Source organism: Phacochoerus africanus, chromosome 2 (assembly GCF_016906955.1).
Source record: "Phacochoerus africanus isolate WHEZ1 chromosome 2, ROS_Pafr_v1, whole genome shotgun sequence".
In the NCBI taxonomy this organism is placed as follows: Eukaryota; Metazoa; Chordata; class Mammalia; order Artiodactyla; family Suidae; genus Phacochoerus; species Phacochoerus africanus.
In genome coordinates this window covers 253,713,698-253,736,683 of record NC_062545.1, presented here as the reverse complement: position 1 = coordinate 253,736,683, position 22,986 = coordinate 253,713,698, and the positions used below count along the sequence as shown (strand labels likewise).

At 39.2% G+C, this 22,986-nt stretch overlaps 1 protein-coding gene across 2 annotated transcripts in view; it reads right to left on the bottom strand.

Moving 5' to 3' along the window:
• Positions 1–4,620: 4,620 nt before the first annotated feature.
• The window catches only part of MUSK (muscle associated receptor tyrosine kinase), a 101,061-nt gene continuing 82,695 nt past the window's right edge, over positions 4,621–22,986 (bottom strand). For both annotated transcript variants that reach the window (XM_047768132.1, XM_047768131.1), the window contains 6 exons: positions 20,910–21,173; positions 17,255–17,430; positions 9,620–9,821; positions 8,640–8,831; positions 7,355–7,503; positions 4,621–5,905 (listed from right to left, as the gene is read on the bottom strand). In XM_047768132.1, coding sequence (XP_047624088.1) covers positions 5,223–5,905; positions 7,355–7,503; positions 8,640–8,831; positions 9,620–9,821; positions 17,255–17,430; positions 20,910–21,173 — 1,666 coding nt within the window. In that variant the 3' untranslated portion in view covers positions 4,621–5,222. The remainder of the gene's footprint in view (positions 5,906–7,354; positions 7,504–8,639; positions 8,832–9,619; positions 9,822–17,254; positions 17,431–20,909; positions 21,174–22,986) is intronic.

Genomic DNA, 22,986 nt, shown 5'->3' with positions numbered 1-22,986 from the left:
AGATAGGAAAAAGCTCAGTCATTTCAATAGACTGAAAATTCAACATTCTTTCCTGATTAGTAAAATCTGATAGTAAAAGACAAATAGAAGCATACATTTTTAACATGATAAAGTGGTCAAAACATGTATGGCAAAATTTAACTCAATATATAAAGTTTTTATAAAGTAAAAAGAAAAAGATAGACCCCAAAGAAAAATAACAAAAGGAGGTAAATCACAGAGTAAATCAATTGTCCTCCAAACACCGAAAAAAAATGTTCAACCTTATCTTAAAGAAATGTGAGCAAAAGCTACAAAATAAAAATGTGAACTATTATATTGGCAATTATTAAAATGCTAATGCTCAGCATTGGTGAGGTTGAAAGAAAAGGGCTTCTGATCTAGTTGGGAGATTTATACATTGATAAAATAATTTAGGAGGGTAATTTGTCAATGCTTTAAAAAGCATATATACCCTTTGATCTAGAAATTCCAATTCTAGGGGTTATATATAAAGAAATCACTCAAGATAGCTGCTCACAAATTAGAAACAGTATTATCAAAATACTGTATTTTATAGTGAAAAGTAGAAATAAACCAAATGTCCAACAATAGAATAATTGTTAGGTAAATTATAAGTTCATGTAATGAGATATTACTCAATCATCAAAAGTTATGTTGCACATGAATACTTCTTGATGTTGAAGATGTTTATGATACATTTAGTGATTAAAAACAAAGCTTTTAACAATCTAAAAGTATGATCTTGTTTTCATTTAAAATGATTATCTATCTCTATCTCTCATCTATCTTTTTACTTACCTACCTACCTGAAAAGGGCTGGAACAATATTTATAAAAGTTAATGTTAGTTACCACTAGTTGGTGTTTTTTCATTTTCTTTTTATATGTGTATTATTGCTTATTATTTTTTCTTTAAAAAAATAAACAAGTATTGCCTTTGCAATAATAAAGCAAATGCTATTTTCAAATAAAAATATGTATAAATTTTCTTTTGTGCAAAGTATGACAAAGGTTTACTATTTATTAAGTGACTTACAAATTTCTAGTTAGAAAGTGAACTACGCAATAGAAAAATGAGTTACAGATGATTCTCAAAATAAAAACTATCCATGACCTAGGAACAAGAATAATTCAACCTCACTAGTAATTTAAAAATAAAATCAAAACGAGATCACCATTTTTCCTATAACCAAGTAAACAAAAGTCTTCTCAAAAATAGAGAATTAATTCTCTATGTAGGACAGCAAATGTTTAGGGCTATGAGATTCTTTGTACAAGGCAGAGAAGGGAACAAATTTCTAGATAAAAAGACAACACATGCCATTTAGTTTTGTCCATGCCATTTGGCCTGGATATTCCCTTTCTCAGAATTTCCATAAAGAGATAATTATGGCCATATGCAAATAGGATGACCAATACAGTATTGTTTGTAATCGTGAAATTAAAAAAAAACTCTCAAATGTTTTCAGTTTAAAAACTCAAATGTTTCAAAAAGAAGAAATTAACTGAATTATGGTATGTCCATAAAACAGACTATTGTTCAGAAATTAAATTAGGCTTTTCTGTTACATAAATAGCCCATTTGTTACAGGCTATAGGGCTTTTGTAACATGCTGCAAAGTGGAAAGAGTGCTCTTTTTCTGCTCCATCATGTTACCAGGCAATGTGTGTTTTTAGTGCCATGTGCAACCCCTGGAACCCTTGTCATGATCACGTGTTGGTGCCTCACTGATGCCTGTTTAACACTTGGTAACAAAGGCCCTGTCTCTCTCCTGATCTTCTGTTTTGAACTTATGTAATGATTTTACAATGGGAAAGGAAAATCTATATTTAAAAAAGGAGAACAATACTGGTAGACAATGGGCCCACGTCCCTGAGATACAGAACCTTGGGATGAGCACTAAAGAAATAACATGGTGATCTTGACATAACTTGAAAATGCATTTAGAGTTAACAACAACAAATTAACATGACACCTATTGGATTTTTTGATCAAGTTGACAATGCCAAAAAATACTTTTTTTGCTATTAGTTAATGTTATGAGTAGTAGTATAAGGGATATGGTGTATGTTTTGAAACTACATGCAAATTAGAAATCACCTCCATAGAGTTATTACAATTCAGTTGTTTGTTCTATAATCATCTGAAGCCCCTCAGTATGGTGACTGAGGGTTTAGCCTCCTTTGGTCATAGCCTAGGCTCTGCTGCTCTGTGTGCTTGGACCAGTTGTACAATCTCTCTGTGCCGTTTCCTCACCTAAAAGATGGGCATGATGATAGTGCTGATGTCACAGGGATGTGGTGTGTTTTAAGTTAATACATTCACTGCAATTAAAAAATCTGTATTTAGAGGTCTTAGAATAAACATGGCAAGCATTCATTAAATGCTAGCTAATGATATTACTTACTGTCATGGGATTTCTAGGTGAGATTTTAGGTTTCAGTGCCTTTACATATTTAATAAGCTGGATGATTTCTATAATAGTTACTTGCTTGCTCACTTATTCATTCACCGTCTTTACCTATATCTCCATGATTGTGTTGCTTTGCGATCGTGAATACCAGAGCCTAAAGGACCTGCAGACAGAGAATCCATGAGGCTGGAGAAGTCAGGAGGAAGGCAGAGGAAAGTAAGAGCAGAAGGAGAGCAGAGCTCCAAGTGGAAGACAGTAGAATGGGGCTATGGAAACCTGGTTCTGTGGGGTGGCATGATCTCTGCCACAATAGCCCCATGGCAGGTCAAGTGACTCTAACTGCCCTGGCCCTGCTTTTCTATGGAGTAGCCTTTTTGATGGGCCTGACTTCCATGTCTTTCTTTTATAATGAAACTGTTAGCTGAGGAAACCTGAAGATGTCTGTGAAGTCTGCAGAGCAGATACAACACAGAAGTCATGCCATGAACATCTACAGGAAAGTTTCAGACTGGCTGGTGGTCCTCTCCAAATGTTCTGTGTTGCTGGCCTCTTGGCCTTCTGTCTTTGACTCACACTGCAACCTTATTCCTTATCTACTCCTTTGGTGAACATCTTGATTTTGGACTTACATCATGATTTGAACCTAATGCCACTCTCGAGATCCCAGTCCTAACTCTGGTTTCCTTATTTGTAAATCAGAATTGTGAGGAAGCAAGCATTGTCATAGCCCATGGAATCTGCACTGTCCTGACTGGGAGAAAGATGATATAATAGGCAGTGACAGAGTTTGAGTAATGGGCAGACAGATAGAAGGGGAGATGGTGGGCACAGGAGGGTTTTTGAAAGTAAAACTGATAGAGTTTTCATGGATGAAGGAGAAGGAGAAAAACTGTTTCTGCTTGGTTGCTTGGAGTGACTATGAACAAGAAGTGGCAAGTTTTCCAGCAAAGATGACGAAGTCGTTGCATGCAGGTGCATCTGGAGATCTCAGGTAGAGCCTTCCAGCAGACAGTTGAGGATCAAGAATTCAGACCATTGCTCTACTGCCCTCACTGCCCATTTGTTTGAATGAAAGTAAGCTGGTATAGAGCAGACTGCTATGGTCTCTTCCCTGTTTATTTGCTTCTCAGGAGAATTTGGGCTCATACTATCTATATCAGGAACAAACTCATATTATCCATGTTGGCTTCAGATAAAGATATATCACGTGGTCTTCACTGAGAAATCTTGTGGACCAAGAATCTGAGTTCCAGAGGGTTGTTTTTCTTTTTAAGAATCATAAGCTGTGACAGGGTAGGCTAATAGTCACGCAGAAAATTGGTAAACAACCCTATATTAATTCTGCTGCCTATGGAATTGGTTTCTAGAAGATGAAAAACTGTCAGAATGCACAAAAACATCAGGTTTGATATAACTCAGAGCCTCAAGAGCATCTGGTGAAATCTCATACTATAATCTATGGTTTAAGAAATTTATTGCCTTAGACTGTGGTAATAAAATTAATGACAACTTTGAAATGTGTGGCTTCAAAAGCAAGTACTAAAGAAAATGGTAATACTTTGCAAAAGATATATGCATATCAGTCCATAATGTTAATTTAGAAAGTTATCATTTCTGCCAGAGTATTTGTTGTATGGATGGAATAAAAGGGAAAAAATAGCTAAATAACTAAAAAAGAACATAAAGTCCTGGAAAGAGGAAGAAATAAAGATTAGGGCAAAGAAAAAGGTATCAACAAAATTTTCAATGAAAAAGGTAATTTAAGGAGTTCCCATGGTGGCTCTCTGGTAATGAACCTGACTAGTATCCATGAGGATTTGGGTTTGATTCCCTGGCCCCACTCAGTGTGTTAAGGATTCGGCATTGCCATGAGCTGCTGTGGAGATCACAGATGCAACTCAGATCTGGTATTGCTGTGGCTGCGGTGACGGCTGGCAGCTGCAGCTCTGATAAGACCCCTGGCCTGGGAGCTTCCATATGCCATGGGTGCAGCCTTGGAAAAACAAAAAAATAAAATAAAAAAATTAAACAATAAAGGCAATTAATTAGCCACAAAAGATTTTTTTTAAGGAAAAAAAAAACTGTAGGAATAGAATAAGCAGATTAAATTCATGACAAGTGCACACAAAGGAAAAACTTCTTAAAAAGAACAAAGACCAAAAAAGGGAACTAAAAATCACAATAAGAATATTGCTGTGCTGGTTTATCATTTTATTCCTTGGAAAGCTCCTATCAGTAAAGTAAACCACAACTCTGTGGAATACAAACAAATTGTGCATTAAACGCAAGAAAGAAATTCAATTAAAATCCACACCCGTCTTTGGGTGGGGAGACAATAAATGGGTTTTCCTTCTTTTCAGTTTTCTGTGCTTGAGCTAAATTTCTTACAGGAAGATACACTCCTTTCCTCACGGACAGGAATTAAGTCTATTCAAAAATGAAGCTCTCAACTGCATTTCATTCTAAAAATGAATACAGCAGAGTCTGACTCTGCTGCCAGCAAATTCTGGAACCGAACAGGATGACGTTCTTTCCCGTACAATATGTAATACAAACGTTTCCCCAAGAGGAAGAGGAGTTACTTCCTTCCGGTTACCTGACACTTTTCCTCGCCGCCTTTCCGGTCACCCGCTTTCAATCCACCCATGAGTTCTGCGCAGTCTTTGTCTTTTCTGAGAAACAGGAGGTACCTGTGCCTCTACTATTCTTTCCTATCTGGGCCCCCTTGGGGGCCTCTGGCGTTGGGCGCCTCTGGCTCCCGGAGTCTGAGAGGAGGCTGGAGGGTCCTCTTCGCATGGCTGGAACCTCAGACGCTCAGGCCTCCCTCGGCCCGCTCACACATGCGTGCCAGGATTCGGTGGATGCTGGTGAAACTGGGTCTGTCGGCTGGCAGCTGGCTCCAACACAGGCGCATCAGATTGTAGAGTTCCAGGGGGCAGTTGTCCGGGCAGGAGAGGGTGTTGCCATCCCGCACGTAGTAGATGACCTCCTCGTGGGCCATCCCGTAGTAGGGCTGCAGGCCGTAGGAGAAGATCTCCCACAGGACCACACCGTAGGCCCACACGTCGGACTCGGTGGTGTAGCGGTTGTAGAAGATGGACTCCGGGGGCATCCAGCGGATGGGGATGGCATCGTTTTCGTTAGCTTTGTAGTAGTCGGCTGAGTAGATGTTTCTAGAGAGGCCGAAGTCGGCGATCTTCACCACCATGTTCTCTCCCACCAGGCAGTTTCTGGTGGCTAAGTCCCGGTGGACGAACTTGCGCTCCGAGAGGTAGGCCATGCCCGCTGCCACCTGCCTGGCGATGCACAGCTGCTCGGCGCAGGAGAGGGGTGGGGGGCCGGGGCTGGAGGCCTGGGCCTGGGAAGGCAGGTCACCGGGGCTGAGACTGCGCCCCGTGTGCGGGGACATGCTGCGGAGGAACTCGTTGAGGTCACCGAAGGCCATGTATTCAAAGAGCAGGCACATCGGCTTCCCCACGGCACACACACCTGGAACCAAAATCAGGTCCCTTGTTAGAGGTCAGGTTTCTAAAGTGACATGTTGGAGGAAAAAAAAAAAAAAACCTGCAAAAGCAAATGACCAGATCGGAAAACGTGGGGCCCTGAATTTCTGTTGACAGCATCCTAGTCAAACCCTGTGACCCTCCCTTGCTTTGTGTAAACATCTCCTATTTATCTTTTAAGATTCAGCGTGATTTACCACTCCTCCTAGGGTGCCTCAGCTTCTGACCCTTCCAGGATTAGATTTTCCCTTCCATCATCCTTTAATGCTTAATCCTTAATTTTATATACCAGCCTGTTAACAATCATCCATTATTTGAGGCTTCTGTCCAACATTTTAGCACTTTAAAAGTATGATCATGTCTTTAAGTCTTCTTTCAGTTCCACACACCTACCCCGGGTCTGGGGAGCAAGTACTCTGTAAATACTGGGTAATGAATTTATGAATGGATGTTTGCTTTGAGTATGTAATTCGATTGCTCTGTGTTTCTTCTTCCTTTCTGAAGAACGATAATAAGGACACTGTTGTATGAAATTTGGAAAGGAGAACAAAAACAATCCAAGATCTTAGATGAAGTATTCAGGTTACTGCAGTAAAACAAATAGGTGAATTTATCATGTTCATTCCAGAAAGAAAAAAAATATGAATATAAATAGAGTCTTAGATTTAGTACCAGGAAGACACCGTTAATTTTAAAGTCTGGCTGTATTTGAGAGGGAAACTGGACAATTTGAAATATCAGAGGGTCCCTATTTCACATCAGCATAAAAATAGTAAGTATTTTTTTCAGGCAAAAATTAGAACTCTGTTCAAAAAGGAAGAGAAATGAGAATACTGTTATCTTGGCTTGTTTATTTGGCGGTTAGTTTTTAATTCCAGGGACTTTGGCAATCAGTATATTTATATGTAGTATGTAAATTAAAAAAATAAAGGGAGTTCCCATTGTGGCTCAGCGGTTAATGAACTCAACTAGTATACATGAGGATACGGGTTCGATTCCTGGCTGCGCTCAGTGGGCCAGAGATCTGGCATTGCCGTGAGCTGTGATGTAGGTTGCAGATGAGGCTTGGATCCTGTGTTGCTGTGGCTGTGGTGTGGGCTGGTGGCTGTAGCTCTGATTCGACCCCTAGACTGGGAACTTCATGTGCCATGGGTGCAGCCCTGAAGACAAACAAACAAACATGAAAATAAGAATAAAAAATAAATGACAAAATAGTTCTCTGAGAAATTTTTAAAAACTTCAGTTTTTTTTGGACTTCGGTGATGCAGTGAAATGTTCTACTTCCTGATACAGAAAATATTTTGTGGAGAGGAACAGAGACATCTCTCTGATCAAGGAATGAAAGGAAAAAATATAAATGCATTATGAAGGAAAAAAAAAACTTGGCAATCTCTCTTTTCAGATGCAATACATTTCCTCATTTATGTTTTCATACCTAAGAGTTTCACAATGTTAGGATTATCAAATTCTGCCATGAGGGCTGCCTCCCTCTGAAAGTCTGCTTGCATGTCAGCTGAGGCTTCTTCTTTGAGCATCTTCACTGCCACCATTGTGAAAGGTTCATAGGGAAGTAAGCCTGGGGCCCTGAAAGATACATTTATTTAGCCAGAAATCAAAAATTGGGAGAATCACACGTAGTCATGTTATAACTACCCACATTTATACACATCTCCCTCTTCCTGGCTTTTCCCATAGCCTAGCCATAGAACCAAAGAAAGAGGCCAATGGTAGCTCACACATAAAACTCCTTGACTCTAACTAATGAAAAGAAAAAAAAAATCGCTGGGGCTATTTTCCACAAAAAGTTTGAAAAATGCACTGTTTATAAATTATAGGAAATCCAAAGTATGCAGATCCAATGGGATTAGCATTACCATCCTAACCCCTTCGTCTCCAGGCCATGTATTCATCTTTATATCCCTAAAGGGCCTAAAATGGTGCCTTGCATATTTTCGGTCCCCAGTAAGTATTTGTGTGAGATTTTCTTTAATCACATCACCTCCATACTAGGGCCAGTATGAGTAGAGGTAAGGTTGGGTTCCACTCAAGAACACCAGGCCAAAGTGACAGTTGCCACATGTGTGACAAGTTCACATTCTGTGGCTCATCTCTGTGTCTATGGAACTACGTCCATGCAGAGAGGGTACTTTACTGCAATTTACACAAAGCCATTAGTTGGTCTAGCACGGGCCCTAATACATACTCTTTTCTTGAGCTCATTGTTTTCTCAAATCTTTGCATTTATTTTTTCCCTTTTCTGTCTTGCCGTTTCATGGACATCTATTTAATATCCACACATGTCAGGTCCTGAGTTCTTAAACTGAAACACTAGTTCAAAGAAAATTTTAAATGAAGTGGAAACTATAGCAACTGAACATGGAAGAGATTTGAGAAATATTTACTAAAAGTAATGCAAGAAATGATGACTTCAAAATGTGTGAAAAAATTCTCCACTGAAAAGGAAATCTAATTAAAGTTTGCTAATTGCTTATCATTTGAACACCGGGTAAGGATTCTCTCCATGTACTTTATTTTCCAGCAGAGAGGGTAAATTATTGAGATTCAAAGTACAGTACTCAATACAAATAAAGTTAATGATGTGAATAATTAACTAATTTGATAATAACTATTATTCATATCAGACATCAAGGTTACAGCCTGGTAACTTTTCAGACACAACGTATTTCAGTGGATAGGTTTTTTTGTGTGGGCAACTTTACCTGGCTTGAAAGACCCTTCCAAATGCTCCCTCTCCAATATCTCTCACATATTCAATGTTATTCCTGGGATACTCCAGGCTGAGTAATTTGGGATTCAGAAGGAGTGGCATCCTCTGGTACATGGGATTGGGATGAAGTCTATCCAGCAAAAGCTCAGAAGGAAGAGTAGTGAGGGTTACTGCCGCTGACTCTCTGCAGTGAAGACAAATAAGATCAATGATGAGCTGAGGATCAGGTGAGATCTTTGAACTCAGACTTAGGTTCTGAAGAGACATGGTGTTTAGGAGGAAACAAGGCACACTCTACTAACTTGACCGAAGATCCTTCCATTTTAGAGCAATGATGCATTTTGTTTGGTTGGAGTCCGAAAGACACTTTTCTTTTCCCCAGGAATTTTGTCACTATCCAATATGGCAGTGGGGCTGGAGAGGGCTTATAGGGAGCAAGAACAGCTATAATCTTCCAAATTGTGGTTTAGAGGCTATCAGCCATGAAAAACTAGCCTTAGGACATGTGATCCTATACCAAAATCATTGACATTTTTATTAAAAAAAATTTTTTTTGGTCATTTTAGGGCCACACACCTGGCATATGGTGGTCCCCCGGCTAGGGGTCGAATCAGAGCTGTAGCTGCTGGCCTACGCCACAACCACAGCAATGCTAGACCCAAGCCATGTCTGCAACCTACACCCCAATTCAGGGCAACGCTGGATCCTTAACCTACCGTGAAAGGTCAGGGACCCAACCTGTGTCCTCATGGATACTAGTCAGATTCATTTCCACTGAGCCATGACAGGAATTCCTCATTGACATTTTTAAAGGTCATGGTCAGGGTGCTTAATTTTAAAGCAAGGCAATGGATGTCAGAAAGAGACGGGCTGTGTTCTATATAGTCCTCCTCCCGTCTCCAATGTCAGTGCTAAATATATAAAGGTTTTTAAAAGGTTACTACCTGTGATTAACTTAAACTATTATCTCACCTTTTCGTATTTTTCCATTGTTTTCGTCGTCGGCAGCAGTAGAGGGTGATTATGGTAAGAAGCACAAATATTGCAAAGCTGGACATGATGGAGATGATTACAGTCATGGAGTATGTAGGTGAGACAGAGAAGGAGGAAGAAGAGGAGGAAGGCACATTTGGAATGTCCACACTCGGCTTTGAGGATGTCATTGGCGGGAATGCTGTAAGTAAACAACACTTTTTTTTTTTTATTCGTTCTTAAACTTTTTAGAAGCAATTTTTGTATTTAAGCAATCACTAAACTAAATTTAAAGACTAAGTTTTTAATGTGTTAGGTTCTCCCTATTTTATATATCTATAAAGTCCAGTCCAATAAGGTCTAGTTGTAAGGAAACCCAGCTTGCAGAATCACAGAAATTTTTTTTTTTTTTTGGTCTTTTTGCCATTTCTTGGGCCGCTCCTGCGGCATATGGAGGTTCCCAGGCTAGGGGTTGAATTGGAGCTGTAGCCACCGACCTACGCCAGAGCCACAGCAACACGGGATCCGAGCTGCGTCTGTGACCTACACCACAGCTCACGGCAACGCTGGGTCCTTAACCAACTGAGCAAGGCCAGGGATCAAACCCAAAACCTCATGGTTCCTAGTCCGATTCGTTAACCACTGAGCCACGACGGGAACTCCAGAATCACAGAATTTTAAAGATGAGACTCAGAGAAAGGAAATATATATTTTTTTCCAAGACAAATGAAGATGCTGGGCTAGTGTCCTTTATACTCTTCATATTATTTATGACCTGACAACAAGCATGGAAATTGTTAAGTTGTTAAATATTTTTATGAAGTTCTGCTTGAAGTCAGGATTGTTTAAAGCTGAGCTTGTATACATATTTGTTGGCTTAAAAACAAAATGGGAGTTCCCATCGTGGCACAGTGGTTAACGAATCCGACCAGGAACCATGAGGTTGCGGGTTCAATCCCTGGCCTTGCTCAGTGGGTTAAGGACCCTGCATTGCCGTGAGCTATGGTGTAGGTCACAGACGCGGCTCGGATCCAGCGTTGCTGTGGCTGTGATGTAGGCCGACAGCTACAGCTCTGATTAGACCCCTAGCCTGGCAACCTCCATATGCCATGGGAGCGGCCCTAGAAAAGGCGAAAAGACAAAAAAAGAAAAAAAAAACCCAAAAAACAAGAAAAACAAAATGGAAGATTAAAATGGAAATATTAGGACACAAATGAGAGTTTTTACTCATCTAACAGTTGAAATTCTGTCAAACTCCTATTTAAAAGGTCAATGCAATACATAAATAAAGTAAATTTTATGTTACTGTTGGAAACCAAATGATACCACATTCATATCATTCTGTTCATATGGTGCAAAGTCCATTGTATATCTATTAAAACAATATTCTTAATTATATTTTATTTTATTTTATTTTTTTTGTCCTTTTGCTATTTCTTGGGCCGCTCCCGCGGCATATGGAGGTTCCCAGGCTAGGGGTCGAATCGGAGCTGTAGCCACCAGCCTACACCAGAGCCATAGCAACGCGGGATCCGAGCCGCGTCTGCAACCTACACCACAGCTCATGGCAACGCTGGATCGTTAACCCACTGAGCAAGGGCAGGGACCGAACCTGCAACCTCGTGGTTCCTAGTCGGATTTGTTAACCACTGTGCCACGATGGGAACTCCCCTTAATTATATTTTAAATCCTTTTGATTGAGTAAAGACTAAAAACATGGATAGAGGATATTTTAATAATACAATCAACGAGACTATCTTAATAGTGAAGAATGAACTTTATACCCTGAAAAGAGAATAAAATTTATTTTCAATTATTTGTGGGATGGTGACAGACACAACCTTTTATGTCAGGCCACAAAGGGAGACTCTCAGTAAATTTCAAAAGAAGAAATTATGCAGGTCTATTCTTTGATCAAAATGCAGTTAATAGTATATTAAATAAAATCCAATGGGACATTGAAAAAAATTTAATAACTTTTCAATAGAAAAGTAGAAAATAGCCATCATTACAGATTACAAAATAACTTCCTAACAGTGCATATGAGATTTGGCCAAGGAGGTGCTCAGTGATAGCATTATCTCCTTCCATTAGATAAAAAGAATGAAAGTAAATGAACTAAGCATTTAAATCAAAACTTTGGAAAAGAAACAAAAACTACAGAAAACAAAAGAAAACAGGTGATAAAGTAACAGCCATGTACAAGCAAAAATTAGTAAGTTAGAATACACATAGCACAAATGAGAGAATTAAAAAATAGGTCAATAGTTGGTCTTAGAATATTTAAAAGTAGTGAAATCAATGACATTTTAATTTTAAAAGGAAAAGAAAGGCACAAACATACAAAATTAGGAATGATAAAGTAGTTTTAACAATAGATTCAAGGGTTAATAAAAATGAAATAGTATATAATTATCGACTAATATTTAAAAAAAAAACTAAGGAAAATGATGGGAACATATTAATTACCAAATCTGAAGAATTTGAAAATCTGAATATAGCCATAACCAGGAAACTTAAGTCATCACAGAATTATGGTTATATTCTCTAAGTCCTGGAAGAAATAAGATTTCCATAGTTTTATAATGTTCCAGTAAGAAAAAAATCTTTCAGATTTAGGAAGTTATTGTAATACTAGTATTACAACTTGACAATGTTAGCACGAAAGAAAAGTGCATACATAGATTATAGAACATAGATTTAAAAGATCCTAAACAAAATATTAGCAATTGACTACAGTATAGTAAAAGAATAATGATTTAATAGAAGGAAATCTATTTATATAACACTTCACAGTCACCAGAAAACTTAGAGCAGTAGATGCCTAAAGCCATTTGAAACAGGACCCTTGTAAAAGTAGAGATTTTAAGGGGTGCCCTTGTATGACTTGGTCTAGACATGGACACAGTGATTAGAGCACCAGTGGCTGAGCACCAGTGGCTAAGAAAGTGGTTTTGAACCCTTTGGAGAACCAATTTGATCCCTGCTGTGACTCAAGCTGTCACCTGAAAGGAGAACATCAGCACAGCAGTCAAATATCTGTGCAGGACCAGGGATTGCATTTCTAATCAAGCATCATAGAAACGGTGGACTTAGCAGACTTTGCATGTTCCTCTGTGATTGTTTGAAAGCTGCTTTGACTTTCTTTGGACTGAGTCATTCAAAGATTTTAAAAAATTAGCCCAAGATGAGTAGGGAGGAGGCCTTAAATTGGAGAGCTAAACTCCCCGCTGATAATAAATCATTAACATGGCAATCATTAAGAGATAGGGAGAGGTGACTATTTTTGCATCTGGATTTCACCAGAGCAAGTCATACCATATTTAACATGTAAGGGATGGTAATGAAGTTTGTGACGTTGGCAGTGTAATCTCATTAGTAAATACAAGGGTATTTTTTTATCAATAATATCAGAAGGTGGGAGTTCCCCTTTGTGGCACATCGGTTAACGAATCTGACTAGCATCCATGAGGATGCAGGTTCGATCAATCCCTGGCCCCACGCATTGGGTTAAGGATCTAGCATTGCCATGAACTGTGGTGTAGGTGGAAGACCCAGCTCAGGTCCTGCATTGCTGTGGCTCTGGCATAGGCCAGCAGCTACAGCTCCAGTTTGACCCCTAGCCTGGGAACCTCTATATGCTGCAGGTGTGGCCCTAAAAAGCAAAAAAAAAAAAAATCTGAAATTGGAATTTAATGGCATAGTAAAAAAAAAAATTCATGCTGATTTAGCAAGATTTATTCTCAAGATGCAAAAATTAGTATAGATTCAGCAAGAATTTTGCTTCATGGCTTTAGTCGTTTCTTCCTTTGGGGATAATTTTATTTTGTCATTCCTTGTTTATTGTTTCTGATCTATTCTCATCTTCCCTAGAGCAACATCAGTGATCTCTTTGGATTCAAAAGATCAATTTGGATCTCCTATTTCTTTCCTTTTTACTTATTCTTCTGTCATCAACTTCATCTCTTTATCCTTTTCCTCTGAACACCAAGGGAGTCTTATTCACTCATCCATCCATACATTAATGTATTTATTAAATGAATATTGCTTGTTAGGTGTCAAGGAGACTGTGGTAGATATGAAAGAGTCTCTATATTAAATTGTTCGAGTGGTAAATAATTAGCAAGCAGATGATTACAATAAAATATAAGGAGTGTCACAAAAGTGGTGAGAACAAGGATGCTTGTGAGAATCCAGGGGTAGCCCAAACCCAGGTATAGGCATCTTGGGTATGTTTTCTAGAGTAACTTTAAATATAAAGGGTGAGTAGGCGATAACCAGTGGAAAGTGTATGCATGCATGTGGCTGTGGGGAAAGGGAGTTGGGGGGAATAAGAGAAGGGAAATAGAATTCCACAGAGACAGAATAACGTGTGTCAGAATCTGAATCAAGCAGTTGATTTTCTAAAAAGGTACCTATAAGTTTCATTGTTGAGTTGGGGAAAGTTGTAGGTAAGGCTGCAGCTGTCAGGTCTAGGTCATAAAATACCTTGCATGCAAACTCTAGTAATTTGGATGTTGCCTAGCAGTAAATGGAAAGAACCATTGGAGAGTTTTAAACAGTGAAGGAGAATGGTCAGCTTTTGCTTTAGAAAGATCACTTGGCTGCATCCTGACTTGCATGGTGGCTGATTTCAAGCTACCAGTGAAGTCTCAAATGTGGTGTTGAAAAGAGATGATCAGTAATAACTTTTATACAGAATATCTACCACACAGATAACAAGAAGAAGGAGAAACTCTAAAAGTTTCTATCTAGATAGATGGAGCAAATTACTTACAAGAAAAAATAGCCAGACTCATATCATGCTACCCATTTCCAAAACTAGAAGCAAAAAAGGAATAAAAGCACATCTCTAGACTACAGAGAGAAAAGAAATATCATTCAAGAATTCCATCCCTAGCTCCTCTAGCTTTCAACTATCCAGGTAAAAGAAAGCTATTCTCAAGATATTCGAGGATTCAGAGATGCTGTTACCCAAGACCCAGTCTGAGGAAATAGTTCAGCCTGTGCAGTCCTACAGAATCCTGGAATTCAGGAATAGTGAAATGCCTGCTGAGCAGACAGGGGATGTATATACTACAAAGGCATTACATGCTCAAAAAAGATATTTCATTTCAGTAAAGAAAGTTATGAAGATGAAAACTATTAAAACTGTTCAAATAAGAGGGTAATTTAAAAAAAAAAACAAAAACTTCCATCACCCTTTGAAGTGAACCAGTGATATTCTTGAGTTCACTCAGAATTTGAGAAACTCTTTAAGAAATATTTCAGATTTCAGAGCTTTATACACTCCCTCAGAATATGGGACACTATATCTAAAGGTGCCTTCTCTGTTCCACTTCAAACTACCTGAAACCAGTTTCTTTAATAATAATTGCATTTAACTCAGGAAGCCCATTTTTAGACAATCCTCACCATATGATCAGAGGAAATGATCAGTTTATGACATTGGGAGTTTTTTTTTTTTTTTTTTTAACATATACCAAACGTTTCATAAAACTATTTAGCTAATCTATGCTGCTCACCATTCCTTCTAATCCGTGTGCAGGGCAGAAAAATGGATGCTTTTGTGTGTGTTATTCCTATCTAATCTAGGATTAAAGGTCAGCACTTTTCCTACAGTAAACCCTCAATGAATGCTTGAATGGATGAATGAGTAAACAATCAAAGGATAACAAAAATCACAGTCATCAATTAAAAGTCCAATCACAGTAAACTTCAGCTGCTTATAGGACAAAGAATGAAAACATTTCTTTTTTCATTCTTTAAAGTTGGGAACAATTTGATAGGCCTCCAGAATGATAGATTTTTTTAGGGTTTTCCATAGCTGTTCTTGTTTACCAGCTCTGAGTGATTCTGTTGTGACCAGTAGCATTCTTTTTTTAAAGACTTTTTAGTCTTATTCCTTTAAGTAAGCTGGTAAAATCAAGTCCTGGCATTTAGCCAAGTGCAAAAGCAATTAGGCCTGGAACATCTATCCAAGGAAACGAATATAATTTGAGTCTTAAAACACAAAGCTTAGAGGATGTTAACTGACATGAATTTCTTTTGCAAATTTCATTCTGAAGATTTCTGCCTTGTGGTAGGTTTAAAGTACCATCTGATACAAGTTAGTTTCTAGGACACCCCTTTATGAGCAGCCCTCTCAAATGATTTCCTACGGATTTTGAAATGTCCCTTTTTTTTTTTTTTTTTTTGGTATTTTTAGGGCCGCACCTGAGGCATATGGAGGTTCCCAGGCTAGGGGTCAAATCGGAGCTGCAGCTGCAGGCCTACACCACAGCAACAGCAATGCCAGATCCAAGCCGCATCTGCAACCTACAACCACACACAGTTCACGGCAACGCTGGATCCTTAACCCACTGAGCGAGGCCAGGGATCGAACCTGCACCCTCATGGATGCTAGTCAGATTCGTTAACTGCTGAGCCACAACGGGAACTCTTGAGGTGACCCTTTTAGAAACTATTTGATTTGATCCTGTAAACTTTATTCTGCAAATTAGCTGTCTTAAAAAATACCTGTCTTCCAAAAGAAGGATCTGCTGTCACAAAGGAAGAGCATGAATTGGCTCAAGGAAAAAATAAACGTTTGTTTTCATCTATCAAGCTTTAGGTGATTGAAAACTCATGAATGCAAAATCACAAGGTGCTATTTTAAATTGGCTTATTTTATAGCCATAGAAGGGATAAAGTCACTTCAAAACCTTGAGGCAGGAGATAGGATTTGTGTCATTCACTAAATCTGGTGCTGTCCAGGGCCTAATTAGGGTCGTGTTCTACCCTGGGTGAGTATTGCGAAAAGCCTTTGAGAAGGAGTGTTCTGGACTCATGAAGTATGGACTCTGTTCTGGACATCATGAAGTATGGGTGTAAATACGCATGCATGAATCCAGTTACATACACATAAGGTTCCAAGGGCACAAACAAAATTACTTACTTGTTAGGTTTTCTTTTTTATAATCTGAAGGGGAAAGGATAAAAATTTGATTTAAATGAACATCCAGACATCTCATATGTTCTGTGAGAGAATGCTAAGAAATGCAAGTTCTCTTTCAGATTTTTGATATACAACGGGCAAGACATTCTTCGCATTTGAATGCGAAAGGATCTCGCCTTTGAAATTAAGTCAGCTGTTAGGGCTAACCACACAGTTCTTTACAAATGAAGTTCATTAAAGCAACATGCAAGGGTTCAGCTTTGTTTTATGAGGTCAGCGTTTTCAAACATGTGGCTTATTTTTGCATGCTGAAAAAATCAGCTTCACGGGCTAAGAAAGAGGACTTTATCCCTTTATTCCACTCCTTTGGCAAAATGTGAGATGTTTCTTAGCCATTCTCTGCACATTCCAGAAAATGTTATAAGCTCTCATCAGATTCCCTTAAGAAGTAAGGTAAGATCTCAAGCAGCAGTTAAAAGGACTCTTTAATTTCTTTTAGAACCGATGGAATAAAATCCTTATGCTAACTGATGCAATCAGGAGACCAGTAGGAGTCTGTTATTAGGTATGGAAGGAAAGCAGAACTCAAAAAAAAATTAGAAATGCCTAGAAATATTAGAAGATTTAAATTCACACCTTAGTTTTCTCAAAATGGTAAATTTCTCTGAACATCCAAAGTCTCACGAGAGCTCCATTACCTAAATATGGCAGTCTGGTACAGGCCATGGGGTCCCAGTGCATGCTGGGGAGTTTGTTGCATTCTGGCACAGAGAGCAGATGCATCTCAGATCTGTAGAGTCCCCTGTGGGTCTTTTCTTCCAGCGCCAGCCATTCTTTTGCACAGAAGAGCTCCTTGACCGCCAGGCAGTATTCTCTAAGATAAATTTAGGGAGAACAGAACTGGATGACTCATAGCCATGTTGAAGCCAAATTGATGGTAGAGCCTAAATCCTGTATTTTCAAAACATCATCATAGTGCATTGTCTGTTCTTGCAAAAGTGTTTTTGTAAAGATATTTTTATTGTAAATAATGTGAGACATTATGCAATATAGTATATTATCCTATGAGATGAAATGCCGTCTTGTTTATTTTGAAAACGTAATTAATGCTACTGGAGAAAAGAAACTTTCAAGTTCAAAAGGTAATAGATTAGGAATCCCAGATACGTTTTTTTTTTTTTTTCCTCAAACTCATCTTAAAGTATCTACAGAGGTACAGAAACAAGTTACACAGAGCTTTAAAAGCATACATACTAAAGTCATGGATCATTGTCAAGCAGTTTCCAGCCTGAGAGGTTTTCCTATAATCAGGGCTAATGCGCAGAGGCTGAGGAACACAGTTGGTGGCTCTGCATGCTTGTTCTCTGAAACAGAAAAGCATCAGCTTCCTGGAAAGTTATAGGAGGGCATGGGGGTCCCTACCCAAACCTAGCCTTGGAGAAGCTGAGTCCTGTACCATTGCTATGTGCACTTCCATCTGAGAAAGCTAGAGTCCTGTCTATTTGAATATGAAGCTGTAATGTCTCTGTATTATAGTATGAGTGAAGAGGCTGAAGACTAGGTGACTAGTTGGATTCATTAGAATTTTTTGGATTAATATTTGGTCAAACTTACCATATAGGAAAAAATATAGACAACACAGGAGAAACTAGGTTAGTTCCAAATTAAGATACTTGGAATTTATCCTACTGTATCCCACAGGGAACTATATATATCCAGTCTCTTGGGATAGACCATGATGAAAGATAACATCAGAAAGAGGACTGTATGCATATGTGTGACTAGGTCACTTTGCTGTACAGCAGAAATTGACACAGCACTGTAAATCAACTATACTTTAATAAAAGTTTTTTTGTTTTTTTTTGTTTTTTTTTTTCTTTTTCTTTTTTGGCTTTCCTAGGGCCGCTCCCGTAGCATGTGGAGGTTCCCAGGCTAGGGGTCCAATCGGAGCTGTAGCCTCCAGCCTACGCCAGAGCCACAGCAACACGGGATCCGAGCCGTGTCTGCAACCTACACCACAGCTCATGGCAACGCCAGATCCTTAACCCACTGAGCAAGGCCAGGGATCGAACCTGCAACCTCATGGTTCCTAGTCAGATTCGTTAAGCACTGAGTCATGACGGGAACTCCAATAAAAAAAATTTTAAAAAGATATTTGGCATTCATACTAAGAGGAAATCAAAAGTAATTTAAAAAGTTAAGGATAATAACAGCAATGTCATTCATTCATTATCTGAAGTTTCCAGAGAGGAGGAAATCATGTGTCAGTGGGTATATATGTGTGTATATGCACTTACATGTTTTTTAATATGCATGCCTGCACTGCCACTTTCCCAGGCAACCACCTGCCAATATGGACCAACTGAGCTTATATTGAATGAAGGGCTATGCATAAAAATGTGATGGGATGATACCATGGGGGTGATGAGCACAGCAATGGAATACAGATTCTTAGCATGTCTGCAAGGGAAGGGGGAATAATGGGGTTTTCAGGCTTCTGAGAGGCTGAGGAGCTGGAGAGACATTTCTTGGCTTGCTTCTTATTCTGCCTGGTCCCATCCTCATGTCACTTAAGCACATCTTTCTGCATTCAGACATTGCAATTAAACTGTGCACAGTCAATATGGGACATACAAAAACAGATGGCCAGAGACCTGTTTGGAGGCTGTGTTATAATTAAAACATACATCTTAGAGTTAAAAATCAACAACAACCATTTTCCATATAATGCGGCCTATGCTCAAAAACTGATCTAGGGTATACATGTTGCAAAGTTACATGTTGTTCCTCAAGAGATACCTAGATGTCAAGTCTGAGGAAAATATGATATGAAGTGAAGAATCAACAAATTATATTGCTCTCATAATGTTCCCAAATTCTCAAAATCTGCAGTAAGTTGAAGAATGGAGCACTCTTTTTTAAAAAAATGACTTCACTGTAGTCCTTTTATGCTAAGCAGAGCGCCCTAAAATTATTTCAATGTTTAAATAGCTCCTGGTTTTATCAAAACAGCTGGAAATGTGCTCTGTTGGTAGTTTTCATGAAAAGAAAACAGTGTCCATCCAGTTTCTAATATATACCATGGGTACAGTTTATCCTTTAATCCTCCAACTCCGTTTTACAGATAAGAAACTGAAGTTTAGCTAAGATCCCGTAGCTCTAGAAAGCAGTACAACAATATTTCAACTTTATTCTATTTAGCTCAAAAGCTAGATTGATTCCTGTACTTTCTATACAAGAAGTAAATAAAGGCAAAGATAATTCTATTGAACATGGATTTATAAATTTCAACGTGGAAAGCATATAGGAGGTTTAAAGAAATATCTGTTTTATAACTATTCCACTCCCTCCACTCACCATGAAACAAGAGTGTCAGTACTTAAAATTAAGAGATTGGGTGGAATGTATTTTCTTTTCTTTTTTTTATGTCTTAATGGCCACACCCATGACATATGGAAGTTCCCAGGCTAGGGGTTGAATTGGAGCTGCAGCTGCCGGCTCACGTCACAGCCACAGCAATGCTGGATCGGAGCTACATCTGCAACCTACGCCGCAGCTTGAGGCAACGCTGGATCCTTAACTCACTGAGTCAGGCCAGGGATGGAACCTGCATCCTTGTGGATACTAGTCGGCTTCTTAACCTGCTGAGCCACAATGGGAGCTCCCTGGGAGGAATATATTTTAGTATTCTGAAATTTTCACCAAGATCTCATATTTACTGGCAAATAATACCAAAACACATGAACTGTAGTCTATATTTTCTCTATCTTGGCTTACTAATGAGGTGTGTTTTAGTTTAAGATTTTATTTTTTTTTATTTCCTGGAAAGCAGGGATATTTATGAATATGATAATGATGTGAGCAATAAGAAATGTAATAGGGAGTTCCTGTTGTGCCTTAGCGGGTTAAGAATCTGACTAGTATCCATGAGGATGTGGGTTCAATCCCTGGCCTCGCTCAGTGGGTTAAGGACCCAGTGTTTTTGCAAGCTGCAGAATAGGTCACAGATGCGGCTCAGATCCAGCATTGCTGTGGCTGTGGCCTAGGGCGGCAGCTGCAGCTCTGATGCAAGCCCTAGCCCAGGAACTTCCATATGTCGTGGGTGCGGACCTAAAAAGAAAAAAAAATTAATAGAATATTATAACTTTGATGACATTTTCTAGCTCAGAGCCCTAGTATTATAGGGTATCAGAAATGATTTTGATGTTAGGAATTTTGTCCAAATTAATTACCTTATATTCTGGACCAGAGCCAGCTTTACTATGGCACATGACAACTTCTCCTTTTGAAAACATTTCCTATTTGCAGACAGACAAATGGAAATTCCCCAGGTATTTACTTTTAAAATTTTACCTGCAAATGGGTATAGGTGTAGGTACTACCCCAGGGTGGCATTCTTGGAAGATGTGGTTACACAGCAAGGCTTCTGCAGCTGGCCGGCAGAACGGGCTCACTGCCTTCAGTTCATTCCAGGCCGTGTGGACCAGTAGTTCTTGGGCCTCCTCAGGGTCTGCGTAGGAGTTGTTGAAGAAAACAAGAGCATCTCTTGCCAGGACAGCTTTACACACCTCCCGTCTGTACTGGGCGCAGTAGCCTTTGTTTTCTTTCTGTGGTTGACTGCAAGAAGCAGAGAACAGCATTCCCTATGGCAGGCTATTTCTTAGCATCCAACTTGCTCCCCCCCCCCCCCTCATTTCCACATCTGTACCATGGAAATAGAAGACTGTACTCGCAAATTGGTTGAAAGTTTCCATCTGAATATTGTCTTTATATCCAGCAGCAATTATATCCCTCTACTATTCCAGTGGGCTAGGATGAGGATCAAGTGTGATCACATTTGTGGAAAGCTTTGGAAATGATCAAGGCCAGGATGGATGGGAATATTTTTTATTATTTACGTCGTAAATAAAATTGGACTTCACATTTCCTTTCCTTTCTTCCTCCATCCCTCCTTCTTTCTTCCTCCCTCCTTCTTTATTTCTTCCTTCCCTTTCCTTTTCCTTCCTTCCTTCCTTCTTTCTTTCTTCCTTTCTTTCTTTGTCTTTTTAGGGCCGTACCTGCAGTATATGGAAGCTCCTAGGCTACGGCTCACATCAGAGCTGTAGCTGCCTTCCTATGCCACAGCTCATGCCAATGCTAGATTGAAGCTGCGTCTTGACCCACACCACAGCTCATGGCAATGCCAGATCCTTAACGCACTGAGCAGGGCCAGGGATCAAACCCATGTCCTCATGGATACTAGTCAGGTTATTACTGCTAAGCCATGACGACAACACATTTCTTACAAATAAGCTGACCTAGCAAATAATCTAAAAGCATCCTCATCATGATGATTAATCAGTGACTGAATAATTGCTCTGATCCAAACAGCTTGCAGCTTTGTGAACAGAGTTTACTTAAATTTCACAATAATGAAGTATTTGAATTGGGAGCACACACTTTCCAGAGTCCAATCCTCTCCGTCACACATCTTCTCAGCATTCCATTAAAGAATAAGAAGAAAGCCGTGCAGGGAGGAGAAAGTATTGGCTATGGCTTGCAAAGGACCAAAGGAGCATCTTCAGTTTTGCTGTTTTCTCACTATGTGGCTTGAGGAAAGTCATCTGGTCATGCAGGATCCCAGTGTTCTAATCTGTAAAGTGATTAAGTAATTATCCTGAACCTGGGTTAATTGTGTGTGCATGGGTATTATAAGGGGAAAAGAACTGTAAATTCTGTAGTGGCAGCACAAAAATGAGATTAAAAGCTCATCTGCCTATAACAACTGAAGACGACAGTAAGGAAAATGGAAAATGCTGTTGGTGCTTTCTCTGCATATCTACTGCTCCCTTAATGCAATGCTGGCAATTATAATAATAACTCCTTTGTTCATCTGGCAAGTATTTATTGAGAACTTATTATGTGTAGGCTCTGTGATGGTCTCAGTATACCCCTATGCCTTCCATCAGATAGGTAGTTAACAATGACAGCAAATTCAAGTTGCACTTGGAATTTATTGTTTTTTTTTTTTTATTTTTCATCTTTTTAGGGCCACACCTGCAGCATAGGGAGATTCTCAGGCGAGGAGTCGAATGGGAGCTGTAGCTGCTGGCCTATGCCACAACCACAGCAACATCAGGTCCTAGCTGTATCTGCAACCTACACCACAGCTCACAGCAACACCAGCTCCTTAACCCATTGAGCAAGGCCAGGGATTGAACCTGCGTCCTAACAGAAGCTAGTCAGATTTGTTTCTACTGAGCTACAATGGGAACTGCCATCTCTTGGAATTTAGCACTTTATTATCTTTATATGAATGATTTTAGAGTAAGAAAATTAAATTGGAATTTGTGGAAATGTTTAGATTAACAGACACCTTTTGAAATGGAAACATTGGTTAGAAATCATTATCAACTGGTTTTTAAAGCAAATCTATTAAATGAGATACAAC